The sequence below is a fragment of the Micropterus salmoides genome, unplaced genomic scaffold (assembly GCF_014851395.1).
Source record: "Micropterus salmoides isolate LMB-PRFRI ecotype aquatic unplaced genomic scaffold, ASM1485139v1 Ms_hic_scaffold_11, whole genome shotgun sequence".
Lineage (NCBI taxonomy): Eukaryota > Metazoa > Chordata > Actinopteri > Centrarchiformes > Centrarchidae > Micropterus > Micropterus salmoides.
In genome coordinates, this window is record NW_024040152.1 from 33,091,498 (window position 1) to 33,105,109 (window position 13,612).

General features: G+C 41.4%; 1 protein-coding gene across 1 annotated transcript; it reads right to left on the minus strand.

Annotated features, from left to right (window-relative positions):
• Positions 1 to 209: 209 nt before the first annotated feature.
• LOC119898142 (melanocortin-2 receptor accessory protein 2A-like) lies at positions 210 to 11,776 on the minus strand. The gene is made up of 3 exons (XM_038712318.1): positions 11,384 to 11,776; positions 9,943 to 10,042; positions 210 to 2,212 (listed from the first exon to the last, which is right to left on the minus strand). The coding sequence occupies exons 1-3, from the start codon at positions 11,502 to 11,504 to the stop codon at positions 1,756 to 1,758; spliced, it is 678 nt and encodes a 225-aa protein (XP_038568246.1). The 5' UTR covers positions 11,505 to 11,776; the 3' UTR covers positions 210 to 1,755.
• Between the last annotated feature and the right edge of the window lie 1,836 nt (positions 11,777 to 13,612).

Consider the following 13,612-nt stretch of genomic DNA (forward strand, 5'->3'; position numbering starts at 1 on the left):
CTCTGAGACCGACATGCAGTACCTATTTTATTCTAACTGCAGTTAGTTATTTTCATTTAAGGGTCCTTTACAGACACTTAAGTACTAGGACTGTGTAGGGCTGGACAATAAAACAATAACAATAATTATCGCAATATAATTTTTTTCAATAACAATATAACAAATGTTGAATAAATATTCAATAAATCTTTGATTTTATTCACCTGAAAAATAAACTAATTAGGACTTAATTTTTTTATTAAGATTTTTATTTTGTTGAGGAAAAAGGACTGATAAAAGCTATTACTTAATTTACTCACGCATATTTGTTGACAAAGATTTTATCATAATAGTTTTGAATGTTCTACCTCAGATTTGTGAAGTGATCTGCTGTTTGGCCTCAAGTGATGACTATAAACCACAATAACCATCAGGTTTCTTCAACTTTCACTCAGGAGCTAAAATCAGCCCTTAAACTCCAAAGCATTAACGATTTGATACTTATCGTGATAATTATCGATATCGAAAGATATGAAACTTTTTATCGTGATAACATTTTTGCCCATATCGTCCAGCCCTAAGTCTGTGTAAAGTCAAAGTCAGGTCTTACTAGTTGTCCTGCTGTTGTTTGCACTTCCTTGACTCTGCAACTAAATATCCTGGTGATTAAATGTGGGCTGTACAATGAGAGTTACTACCTGCTAGACGTTTCTGTCTCACCTTCAACTATCCCATTCAGTAAATCCTATATTTGTAAAACCTAAAGGACAGTACCCACCCAGGTCAGCCTGTTCACCTTGCTGCCTTCTGGGATATAGAGGTTTCAGCTGCTGTACCACCAGACTGCAGAGCAGCTTCTTTCCTCAGCCTGTGAGACTCCTCAACTCCACTATAAATAAATGACATGAAACCTTTATGCTTTGCACATTGACATACCACTAACTTGTTTAATATGAGTAACTGTATTATGTTTTAATATTTATTTTTATTCTAATCTAGTTTTAAATATTTGTATATATGTACCTTGGATCTTGTATGGATAACTTAAAGGTTCAGCGTGTAAGTGTTAGCGGTATCTAGTGGTGAGGGTTGTGAATTGCAACCAGCAGCACCGTGGTGCATTCATGATGGTCCCATTTACCGAGCGGTGAAGTCGTTCTTCTGACTTCAGTGTGTGTTCATGTGCTCTTAAGTCAGAATGTGGAATCAACATGGACGCTGCTACAAAGATGTGTTGGATTAACATTATCAGAGCATATAAACAACACGCATATGTTTAGTTCACTGTACATGAACAGCAAACTAACCTTTATAACCACATTACATGTATATGCAATATGTGATTTTGCACAAATCAAAGTTCTTTTTATTTCTTGATGTCCCATGTACACTATTTCTATTTTTCAATAAAAATTTAAGGAGGAAAAAAAGATTCCATCAGTCACCGCTCACCCCTCCATTTGCAAGCGAGCTAAATAAATTTTATATTTCTCTTCTTTTCTTACTTCTAATAAACCAGTCGACTGCTAATACTAACGCTACTTCTTCTTTTTGGTATGAATTCATCATAGTGACGAAATGCGCTCTGTAGAACTGTTTCTCCATTTGGGCTACTGTGGAAACATGGCGGCGCAACATGCCGAGGGCCTGCGGTGTATGCAGAAGGTAATGAAAACATAACGGTTCATTATGTAAGGTCTGCAGCTTTTCAGACCAACTAAACACAGCATTAAAGACATTGACGTTTGATGAGTAGCTGCTCTCAACTCTCCAGGCTTATGTGAAATTCATGTGTTCATTATGGTTCCTACTGCTCTGATCCCGCCCCTCCAGAATGATTGGCAGCAGTGGCTCTCCCAGCAGTAGGTCGTCCTCCCCTGCAGTTGAGCTCTGCTCAGAGTTCACACAGTTGGGGATGCTGAAGTGGGCCGGCAGGATGTATTCTTTCTCCGTCCTATTACCTGTCACTGCTAGCTCCTGCAGGAGTGTCCCGTCCCCTACTTCTAGACTGCTGCTGGGCCTCCTTTGGCAGCCTCCTGATTCTCCTACATCCACACCACCGGCTGTGGTCCAAAGGGCTCTGGAGCTCACCTGAGCTTCAGTGGAAACGTAGCACTGGAAGAGAGAGCAGGACGAGGCCAGAGCACTAGGGTGGGAAGGAGGGGCTCCATTGTTGAGGTTGGTGTCCATGTAGCCAAGCAGACGGGGCTGCTTCTCACATGGCTGACCGCTGCTGCTTACATGGAACAGAAAAGACAGAGAGATTGGCTCTGAATTATTTATCGGACAAACATTTAGATTGTTATCTAACATCTGGGAAGCTTTGGGCAATAGTGGATACAGATTCAATGAAAAAATTATTGAAGGCATCTTCAACTTTGTTTGTGTTATTTGTAATATGTCCATTTATCTTACTTTCTAAAAGTTGTTTCCTTTTTGTGTCCTGTCCTACAAAGTTTTTTCAGTTGGTTCCAGATTGTTTTAGAATCCCCTTTTGCATTTTCTATTATAGTCAAGAAAAAATCTGCTTTGGCCTTGCGTATAGCTTTAACAGTTTTATTCCTCAATGTTGTAAACAGATTTTTAGCACTAGCTGACTTAGTTTTAATTGCACTTTTTAACGCAAGATCCCTCTCTTTCATTAGTTTGAGTATGTCAGAGTTCATCCAGGGAAGTATGTTTTTATTGTCTTTGTGTTTAACTTTACAGCTAAAATTTTAATTGTTCTCTCAATTGTCGCTACAAAAGATTCACAGTCCATTTCACAATATGTGATCCCAGTCAATCTGCTGGACAGCACTTTTAAATCCTTCCTGTTAAAATCACCAACAATAACCACACAGTCAAAGTCAATACAGATTATAGACAGCAGTTCACCAAAGTCATTGAAAAAGTTTGCACAGTATTTAGGGGGCCTGTAGATATTTAGAAAAATAGCTCGAGAAGAGGAATTCAGCTGAAGAGCTACATATTCAATAGAAGCAAAATTCCCATAAGACATCTTTTTGCATTGGAGGGAGTCATTAAACAAAATGGCAACTCCACCTCCTCTCTTATGCACTCTAGCTTCACTCATGAAACTGAAGTTGGGAGGGGTAGACTCGATAAGGAGCTCCTGCTGCAGCTGCACTGTTATCTTGGTCCAACCAAGTTTCAGTTAAAAACTTGAAATTAAGATTGTGAGTGATTATAAAATCATTGATTAAAAATGTTTTTCCTGCCAAAGACCTAACGTTTAACAAAGCTAATTTTAGTGTGTTAAAAACATTATCTGGCCCACTTTTTCACAGGCTGCGGCTGATGAGGAATTAACACTAAATTTGCAGGATATGTTGAGTGCTTCCTGTTAACACATTCACCATGCTTTTTCTGTTACCTATCAAGACAGGGATGGAGAAGACTATCAGCACACTGGGCCCCGGCTTGTCCTGGGAAGAGTCATGAGTGCTATTTTCCTTGTAGCCTGGACCCAGCACATATCTGACAGACCTTACTGGGCTTTTTCGCCATTGCGGAGCGGGAGGACGGGTTGGGCGTTGGGCGCTGTATTTGTAACACGTGTTAAACCTGGAGGACTTAGAACCAGTGGTGGAGGTGGACGGTGAGTGGGGGTTTATAGTAGAGAAAATGGGAGTGGAGCGAGGGAAGGTGCGGGGAGTAAATGTTGTCCAGGCTCTAACCAGGTCTTCCATGTGATCAGTGAAGTCCAACTGGGGGGAGAGGGGAGAAAGGGTGTCTGGAGATAAGGGTGACCTGGATGGGGATTGGGGGGGTAAAGATAGTGAATCCTCACTGTTGGTTTTCAGTGAGGGAGGTGGAGGCTCTTCCTCTTGGCTCAGATGTCTCCCGTGATCAGAGCTCTCTTTCGGCGGGGGCTGAGGTGGCTCTCCTTCAAGGTTTCTGGCATGTTGTGTTATGTGTTCTTCTTGTTTAGATTCCTCTTGTCTCTTGTCCTTGGCAGGGAGAACAGATGAGTGATGCAGAAAGTAAAACAGGTTGGAGCTGAACAATTTTACTCCTGACTTGTTAAGACGAAGTCCATCTGCCTTAAAAAGATGTCTGCGGTCCCACAGAAAGTAAAAGTTTTCGATGAAATGCACTGAATGGACAGCACATGCCGTTGAGAGCCACGTGTTCAATGCCATCAATCTGCTGAATCTCTCAGCTCCTCTTCGGGTTGGCGGTATAGGGCCACTGATAAACACCTCAGCATTCAAAGAGCTGACTGTGTTCAACAGATTATTAAAATCCTCTTTCAACACTTCAGACTGTTGCTTCACAACATCATTGGTCCCAATGTGCAGTGTGATGTTTTTCACAGTAGGATGTTCAGCCACGATATGCAGGATTCTTTCTGCCAAGTCAGACACCGTATCCTTCGGAAAGCAGAGTATTTTGGTGTTCTTACTGCACATGCTTCTTACATCATTAACAGCAGAGTCACCCACAATCACAGTTTAAAGCCCAGTCGTTAGCTTTCCCTGCAGACCAAGATTTAAGTTTGATTCTTTCAGTAATTTTTCAAACTTCAAATTGAAAGGATGACATTGCGGATACAAGCTTTCTTGTGGAGGATCTACCTGGGCGGATAACATATCTCATCTGGCCTGGGAACGCCTTGGGATCCCTAAGGAGGAGCTGGAAAACATTGCTGGGGAGAGGGACATTTGGAATACCTGTCAGGTCTGCTGCCTCTGCAGGCCCAAGAGTATGCCTCCCTCTCTCTGTGTCTCTGTGCTTAATTGCAGGAGTGGAGACAGGTGCATGGGAGTCAGGTACCAGCTGCTCATCATCTACCACATCAAGCCTGCCTGTATATGTTGTAGACTAAACGGCACAGTCAGTCTCACTCCTAGGGCATTTCTCATTTCCCAAATTTGTGCCTCCTTAATCCTCGAGGTGCATTTTAGGAATTGAGATGTCCTTCAAGATGGCGCACTGAGATTGACTTGAGGATATGGATTCAGTAGGCTTCATTTTATGTTTACAACTTGAACTCTAGTGCCAAAGTTTTCCACGTTGGCTATGCAACATAAACCATTCTACGTAGTCAGCATCTGTACAACATGAGCGGTGTGTCACACTGTGGGCGTGTCTGCTCTGTTTTGGTTCTCAGTCATGTTATTTGTAGTCTTGTTAGTATCTGTCTTATAGTATGTTGAGTTTTGGGTTCTGTCCCGTCTATTGCCCGGTGTCCAGTATCTGTTATATAGTTAGTCTGTGTTTTGAGTTTCAGTTATTTCTTGTGTCCAGTTACTCTGTGTTCCTGTGCTGGTTGGTCTGTTACTGTCTGGTTGTGGGGTTATGATCCGTTTAGTCATTTTGACTTTGAGCTTTCTGCTTTAGTTTCCGGGTAGCCTTGTTTATTATTTCATTCATCCACATCTTACTTAGTATCTGTCTTGTCTCATATCTTAGTTCTTTGTCCTGTACCTTCGTTCATGTCTTTAGTGTTCACTCCTGGTCTGTGTACTTCTGTGTTTTGTCCATGTCTATCTGAGTTCTGTTTTACCTTAGCTTCTGTCTGTGTTCCTTGTTGGTGTTAGTTTATTTGTGATCTGTCTGCTTGTATTAGTTTATTTATATTACTCTGATGTTTAGTATTAGTTATATTGTTTCTAGCTACCAGGGTAGCTTGTCATGGGGTGGTACAGTTGGGGGCAATTGTAACCCAGAAACCATTTAAACCAGTGTCTGGCTCAGAAAGAACATCAAAATATCTGGTTGGTTTAACTAAAGAGTGAACACCCATAGTCAGCTGAGACAGTGCATGTCTTTATGCATTTGAAGAAGCAGTCACTATTCCAAACCTTTCCAAAACTACTTTCACTCATTGAAAGTCTTCTCTAAGCCTGCGAAGGATATTTAGTACCCTTCTATTCTAACATTATGAGTAAGTCTGCCTCCCCTGTATTTTAAAAAATGTATTATTTATTTGTGCAAACTGGAAACAGACAACATGATATACATACAACAATATGAAACATAAGACGATAGGACAATTAAAAATTAATAAATAAATAAACGATACAAAACAACAAAAACAAAAAAATCAACATGCATAGTTACATTTTTTAGAACTTGTTTTTCCCCTTCTGGTGCCCACCATCCACCCCTCCTCTTTGGAGGACAACTTGTTTTTATTTATATTGATTTAAAGATAAAATGGGGAAGAGGACAATAGTCCTATTTTACCATAAGAAATAATGATAAAATGTTTCTACTTCTCAGCTGAATAATTGACTCTGTGAACACTTTCCTAATGAGTTTATGGTCTCAGTCGCTAGTTTCATGTCTTCTTTAATACAACATGATGATCATTTAGTAAATTAGGGTCCTGTTTATAGGAAAATAGACCAGAAAGCAGAGTATGCTTCAGGGCGGGACTATCTGTGATTCCTAAGTCATTACCATGGCAATCTGTCAATCAGGCTATAGTGACTCGTACCCTCGGCACTGTGTAAACTTAACCAGCGGCGTTGAAAAAACTTATTAGGAGTTGACTGTTCATTTTCTCTGAGTACATTTAGTTTTAAGACTGTTGCTCGCTAGACAAAATTATCATCCCGGTTAAAATGACAGTTAACGTGAATTACAGATGCACGTAGCTAAGGAAGCTGGCTCCACAGTCTTTTCCAGATATGGTCCTGTCCGGTGCCGCTTTTTGCAAAAACTCAAAACGGCAGTCCACAAACCAACGGGTGACGTCACGATGACTACGTCCACTTCATATACACAGTCTATGCTCAGATCTAACCCTGTCACTTTTAGATCTCACTAAAACTGTCCCTCATCTAAAACCCTTATATTGTCCCACTGACACTGTTCCTCCTCGCCTCTTTAAGGAGGTTAAGGAGACTTTTGGCCATAAATAGTAGTTTGGCAGCAGGTGTAGTTCTAACATATCTAAAACATAAACTAACATATTTCAAAGCAGCAGTTGTGGAACCCCAGATTTAAAAAGTGTACAAGCTTCCTTGTACATGGTATTTTTTAGATTTTTCAAACTCTGCTCTTAAATGCTTAAACAGCTTGTTTGTAGTCCAGCCTTTACCCTTTCATCCCTGTGACGTCACAGGAATGAAAGCTAAATGCACCTCATAACGCTCACCAAGTAGCTAGTACGACACGCCCTCAAAAACAGCTGAGGAAAAACAGCGAGCTGCAGCACACAGCTCTCCTCTCCCTTCCAAACACTAGCTACCCTCCAGGCAGTCAGTGGACATAAAGTTGTTCCTGTGATGTAGAGACAGAGCTCAGTTAAAACTTTATGGATACAGATTAATAACTCACCGCTCTGAAACTCTCGCTCCAGTCCATGTTGCCGAGCCGGTCGGCAACACGTACGGCTGAACCCGAGCTGTTTACCGGCTTCTCGCTGACCCGCCCTTCTCTGCTTCTGATTGGCTAGTAGTCCTTAACTAGGAACTGAGCATGTGCAACTCCCAACAAAGATCATTTAGAGACAAGATGTATCACTCCATAGATAAAACTAAGCCTACTGATTCCACCTCTGGACTCTGGACTTTTTTTTTTCTCTCTCTCTCTTCAACAGATGGATTATGCAGCATTTCTCATGCTGGCATTAAGGGATGTGCTGCAGTGTGTATTGGTGTTCCATCAACCTATGGACGCTTTTGCACTTCCCCAGTATCTCCAGGCAGAGGACATTTAGGGGAATCACATTTTCTGACGGCTCTTTCAGAGGTGTGTCAAGCAGGCTACAGACTCTTTTAATGTTATTCAGAATTCAGTAAAAGCTCACCTCCAAATACAGCATTACGGTAAACAAGCTTCTTGCACTTTTATTTTGTAGGCAAAACCACTAAAGAGGAAGTGATTGTGTGAGTAACTGTTGCTGTCATGCCTGAGATCTATTTCAGCACCGCTATCAAAGCATTTACTTATTTATATTTTTTGCTGCTATTAAAGCACCGTAATCTGGCAGTGGATCAGATATTGTTGGCGGGCAGTTTGGGCGAGGGTCCATAATCACAGAATGAATGTGTGTCCCTCAATGTTTGTATAAACTTTATCTAATGTGTGGTTTATGATGGACTGTGGTGCAGAAACAGTGACAGTGTTTCACACTATTGGCTCACATTTTCCATGTTGTCTGTCAGTGGCCAAGTCACATTAAAATATGGTTTTACTGAATAATTAAGTAAATATCATTTCTTAATAAATGTACCTAAAGAAACTAATTTCTTGACTGGCCACTCTCTGCTATCTCAGAAAAGACCCCTTTTGTGCTGTGTCAGCCACCGTAGCTGTCCTACGCTCTTTGAAAGGTCAGGGGGCAGCAGTAGACTGGATAGATGGTTGCAATTCACAACCCTCACCACTAGATGCCACTAAATCTTACACACTGAACCATTAACGATTTTTAGTCAGTCTTACAAATGCTACATACTGTATAAAAAAATCACTCACTGGTTTAACTGCTGATAGAACGTGTCTGCACTGTGATGAGGGATCACAGTTAGATATTTGTTTTAAAGGTTAAGGCTGATGTTGTTCTATATTTGTCTAATAGTCAACAAATCCCATTAAAGACCAAAACCAACAATGTGTACAGTAGGTCTGTCAGTGCCTCCTGACTTCCCTATCCTGTCTGTGGCCCTCAGACCTGATAAGCCAGTTGGTTCCCGCTGAAGATGTAAAGCTATAAACTGCTCATGTCAGGAGTCCCCGGCTGTGACCCCTGTGTGGACAGTGTTCGACTGTCTTTATGTTTTGGTTGCCTGCTGGGAGCTTGATGTGTTTCTGTTTCTCTCTCTCTCTCTCGCCCTGCCCTGCCCTGCCCTTTCGCTGCACTGCCTGGGATCTATGTGCGTGTCTGCTACGGGCCCCTATCACACCTGAACCACATCCTCATCAGCACACCTGACCAGTTTCTGCAATCTGCCACGGCTTTATAGGGGAGGCTCAGACATCCAGTCCCTGCTGGATCGTTGTGAAGTAGGGGTAAACCGGGGCGAAAGTAACAAGGCGATTTTCTCCGAGCCCTGACTACATTTGCAGTCCAAGCTGTGACAGCACCTTCAGCACGCAAACCTTAATGGAGCTGCCAAATATCGTATGATTTCGTCATCGTTTCCCGCGGCCATCTTCGGAAAACTGTTTTTCGAATTACAAGTTGTGTCTCTCGTTTCATGCGTCACAGTAATGATTGATCTACAGGTTATTTAGTGCTTTAACACACCCTGAAGTTTGCCCTGTCAGAGTTTTTCAGTGTAAAAATAAATCGTGTTTATATATCAGGAGTTCTGCTAATGTGGTGACTTTGTGTTGCAGCATGTATTGAATCATGTTTGTATTATACCAACAGAATAAGAATGAGGGTCAGAAAAACAGACCGAGGTCTGATTCAGCCAGATGTTTTTAGGCACATTTTGTTGGATAGAAACATGACTATTTTTGCATTATTTTGAGAATTTATATTTATGTAATGGATATTCATTTTCATATTGTTGAAGAAATGTGTTATAAAATGGATTGACATTGCCAATAAAAAACACTTTGAACAAGTATACGGTTGGGTTACTTTTGAAACATGGTACTTTCGCTCCTGCTCTCCCCTAACGCATATGTCGTGTCACACACCAGCCTTTCTGAAAGTCTGTGCTTGTTTTCTGATCGGTTTGTGAACCTGTGTTCTCCTCTGCCTCAGACTGGCTCTGTCAAGCCTCAGTTTAGCCACTCGGCCAGAAACACCTTGTCTGCCAGCCGCCTGGACCTTTTTCCCAGTCTGCCGCCTGGACCTTTTTCCCAGTCTGCTCAGTCCGTAAGCCTGCCAGCAGCCTCTCCGTTTCCCTCAGCCCAGGATTAAGGAAGGAACCCCTCTCTCTGGCCCAACCTCCCTGCACAATTCCCTTTGTTCAATAAACTGTGTAACCTTAGCCGAGATCTGCGTTTAGGTCAGGTACATGTGGATGTTGTGGTGCTGCTGCAGTGACTCACTCAGGATGTGGAGCTCCAGTCTTTGCCAGAAGCGTGAGCAGAACAAACATAAAGATGACAAAGACAGCCAGGCCAACCCAGAAGCCGATCACTATGGAGTCTACAAAATAACAAAACAAGAAACAGGATATGATAATCATGATGACAATACAACCTCATTACAAAACTCATAGTCCTAGTAATCATGGTACTGTAAGAGGGATGATGTACAAATATTAAATTAATTACGTGTAATATTCCACAAAAGTATAGGTAACAGCACAGCAGACATGTTTCCACAGGACTATTGTAGAAATAGTCATTGCCATGCCCTAGAAAGTTGAATACACATACAGTAGTGAATATAAACTCACTACTGAGTGACACAGACACACTATAAAAGAGTATATTATACTGTGTATGTGAACATTGCCTTGATACCATGGGACTTGGGGACTGAAGATGGCTTAATAAGGATGGCAGTAATGAATAAGTGATAGAACTACCAATCCAAAGGCTTTATTTGGAAACTCAGAAAATGTCATGGCAGCCGATAGTTTGTATTATGTATTATCTTGTAGGTCATTTCTGGTGAAAGGGCTGTACTAGAGGAAAGGCCGCAGGATCACTGAATTAAGTAGGATTCGTCCTCAGAGGACAGAATATTCACAGCAACTTTCATGGACATTCAGCCATAACATGTCTTGTCTAACAAAGCCGACAGACTGATCTGATGGTAGAGTTCATGGAGGGTCCATAATGGAAACCTGAAGACCTGAATATACTAATAAAGAACATGTGATGTGATTTTCCAGAACATCTACTCAAAGGCAGTGGTGGAGGAAGTATTCAGATCATTTACTTAAGTAAAAGTATCAGTACTGCAATATAAAAAATACTGCATTACAAGTGAATGTCCTGCATCAAAAATGTCACTTAAGTAGAAGTATGAGTATTATCAGGAAAATGCACTTTAAGTATCAATAGCATCACAATGCAGAAAAATGGCTCCTGTGAGTTGTATTAATATTATTGGATTGTTATTAGGAAGTGGAGTTTATTGTAATCATCTTATATGATGTTGTGTAATCTAGTCTATGTTTTGTAAGCTCATCAGATGTTTTATCTGTAAAATCTTACTCTGTAAAACTAAAGAAGAAGAAGAAGTATTAATTGACATGAAATGGAAAAAACTCAAGTAAAAGTACCTCAAATGTGTAATCAAGTACAGTATTTGTTATCATAGTTTGATATATTATAACATCAGCACAGGGATGACAAATGCTACAAGTGTCCTATGCTCATTTTGTCTGATGAAGTCCGTATTATTATTATCATTATTATTTTCTACATGAAGAAACATGCTGCTGAAATACCTGAGCTCGCGCTGCAGTAAGCCCGTCGGATCATGTTCACTAACTTCACATTAGTTTTACAGAGAGACACACAAAGGGATACTCACAGCGGTCTGCCTTCAGCCCTTCGTAAGACACCGGCTCCTCGTCGTCATAATATTCATATGTCCATTCGTAGTTCGGGACTGGAAACTTAGCGGTGCCGTTTGGACCGTCAGCGCCAGACATCTCAGAAAGAGAGACAGCTGTGGACCAGACTGAACGAGAAGCTGGAGGCGCTGGGATTCAGCGAGTCCTTCACATGGACACACCATCCGCTGCTGAGTCTGTGCACTGCAAATGTGTGCTCGTCCGGTTTCTAATGTGCTAGAGAGGATTCTATTATCCATAAGCACTAACATTTGGATTTGGATTATTTTGCCAATTTCATAGTATGCAAATCCCCTGCCTGCCTGTCCTCAGATGAACAGCAGCATTACAGTTAGTAGAGGAGTAGAAATTCTTCAATATCCTTCAATAGACAATTTGCCATTTTTGCATAGAATGAGTTGAAGCTCACAAAGTAAAGTTAAAGTAATTCAAAACTACACGCTCACTATTCATAGGGGACAGCTACAGATTTAGAAATACAACCGTGTGCCTTCTGCATTTGACCACAAGTCTCATTAACAACACACCTTGCGTCCTCTCTTGCAACACACCTGAGAAAGGATCTTTTGCATCTCTGACCCATCCCTGGCAGCCTTCGGCAGATCCTCTATGTCCAAGAGAGACATCTGATCGTGTGCCTGGTGGTCACACACCATCCACCTCCGCGAGGAAAAGATTCCCTCTATGGGCTTGAGGAAAGGAGAGAAAAGGTGGAAGGAACAGTGACACCATCCTGGATGGGCTGTAAACCGCTCTGTCACTAGAAGAGACGGAGAAACGTCACATTGTCATACACAGCTACAAAGCCTTCTGGATTTGTAAAGTATTTTGTGTAAAATCAATGAAAAGTGATGCACAGTTTAGACCAGATTGACCGCTGCTGTGCTGAACCAACCACCTGAACCTATTCTCCTAAAACAGAAGCACAGATTAATTTCTAAACCACACTTTTGCCACTCAACACAACGCTCTACATCTGGCACAATCTTCATGAATAAATTCTCTTGTGTTCACGTGGAACACACTGCCATTCAAAGTGCCAAACTTTAATGTCAGACTCCTCATGTGCAAACACGTGTTGCTGTTTGTTCAATAGGCAATCAGAGGGCCACAGGTGAGCTCTTCTGTTTTGGAGCACTAGATACCAATATAGGAGGGAGAGGCAAGTGGAATAAGAGGAGGATGACGAGGAAGAGCAAGACCAAGGAGAGCCATAGAATCTGATGAAAATCGGGCCACCACGGTCTGACATTGAGGCAGGCTGGGCAGAGAGTACAACCAAACTGTAGCAGCATCCATCTGCATATTAATACAGTACTCAATAATTACTGTAGTGCAGTATTGCAAGTGGATTATACTGTAAACAGAAAGTTTTATGTATGCATGAGATTTGGATCCCCTTACATCTACTGTACATCTCTTCTGCAAATAATGGAAGATGTATGTGCAGATACAGGAGCTTCTCAGGGCCGGACTCACCATGCTAGGCGAGGCTTCCTCTGCTGCTTGGCCAGGGATAAAATTGCCTGCAATGATGATGAGGTGCTGAGGCCAGACCCAAACAGGAGACCTAATTTCTTTTTTCTATAGTTTGTTCTGTTTGAAGAACTCTTTACAAATCCAATTGTTTGCTCAGGTGTATACACAGTATTTCAGAATAAATATTTGTATTTAGAGTTTTCGAATTTGTGTTAGAGTTTTAAGAAAATTAGAAGAAATATTAACAGGTAACATCACATTTATGTCACTTTGCCTACGTTTGTAGTAATGTTGCATCTCTTTACTGCATTCACTTCCAAATTATAATTTGTAACAAATACAGATTCAGACTTTATTAATTCAATTTATTTTTTAGATAAAGAGTTGCAGAAGGGAGAGGGGTTTTCACTCCTTCAAAACATGAGGGCATCCTTTCCATTTGACAATACTGAGTGCATCACATTGCTGGATTATAGTAAAAAATGTGACTTATGAAACAGCAAATTACAAAACAAAAAGCAGCTGAGTGCTCTGTCTACAATGTGTGCAGTGAAAAAGTGTTCATGCTGTCGGTCCAATCCAGCCCAGAAGGGACTGTAATCATGACGTGTAGCTGCTGCTGTGTGCGTCAGCCTCTACTGTTGTGCTGTTAATTCTTCCTCAGTGACTAATGGACAGGAGCAGCTGGGTTCATCTAATTGAGCGCC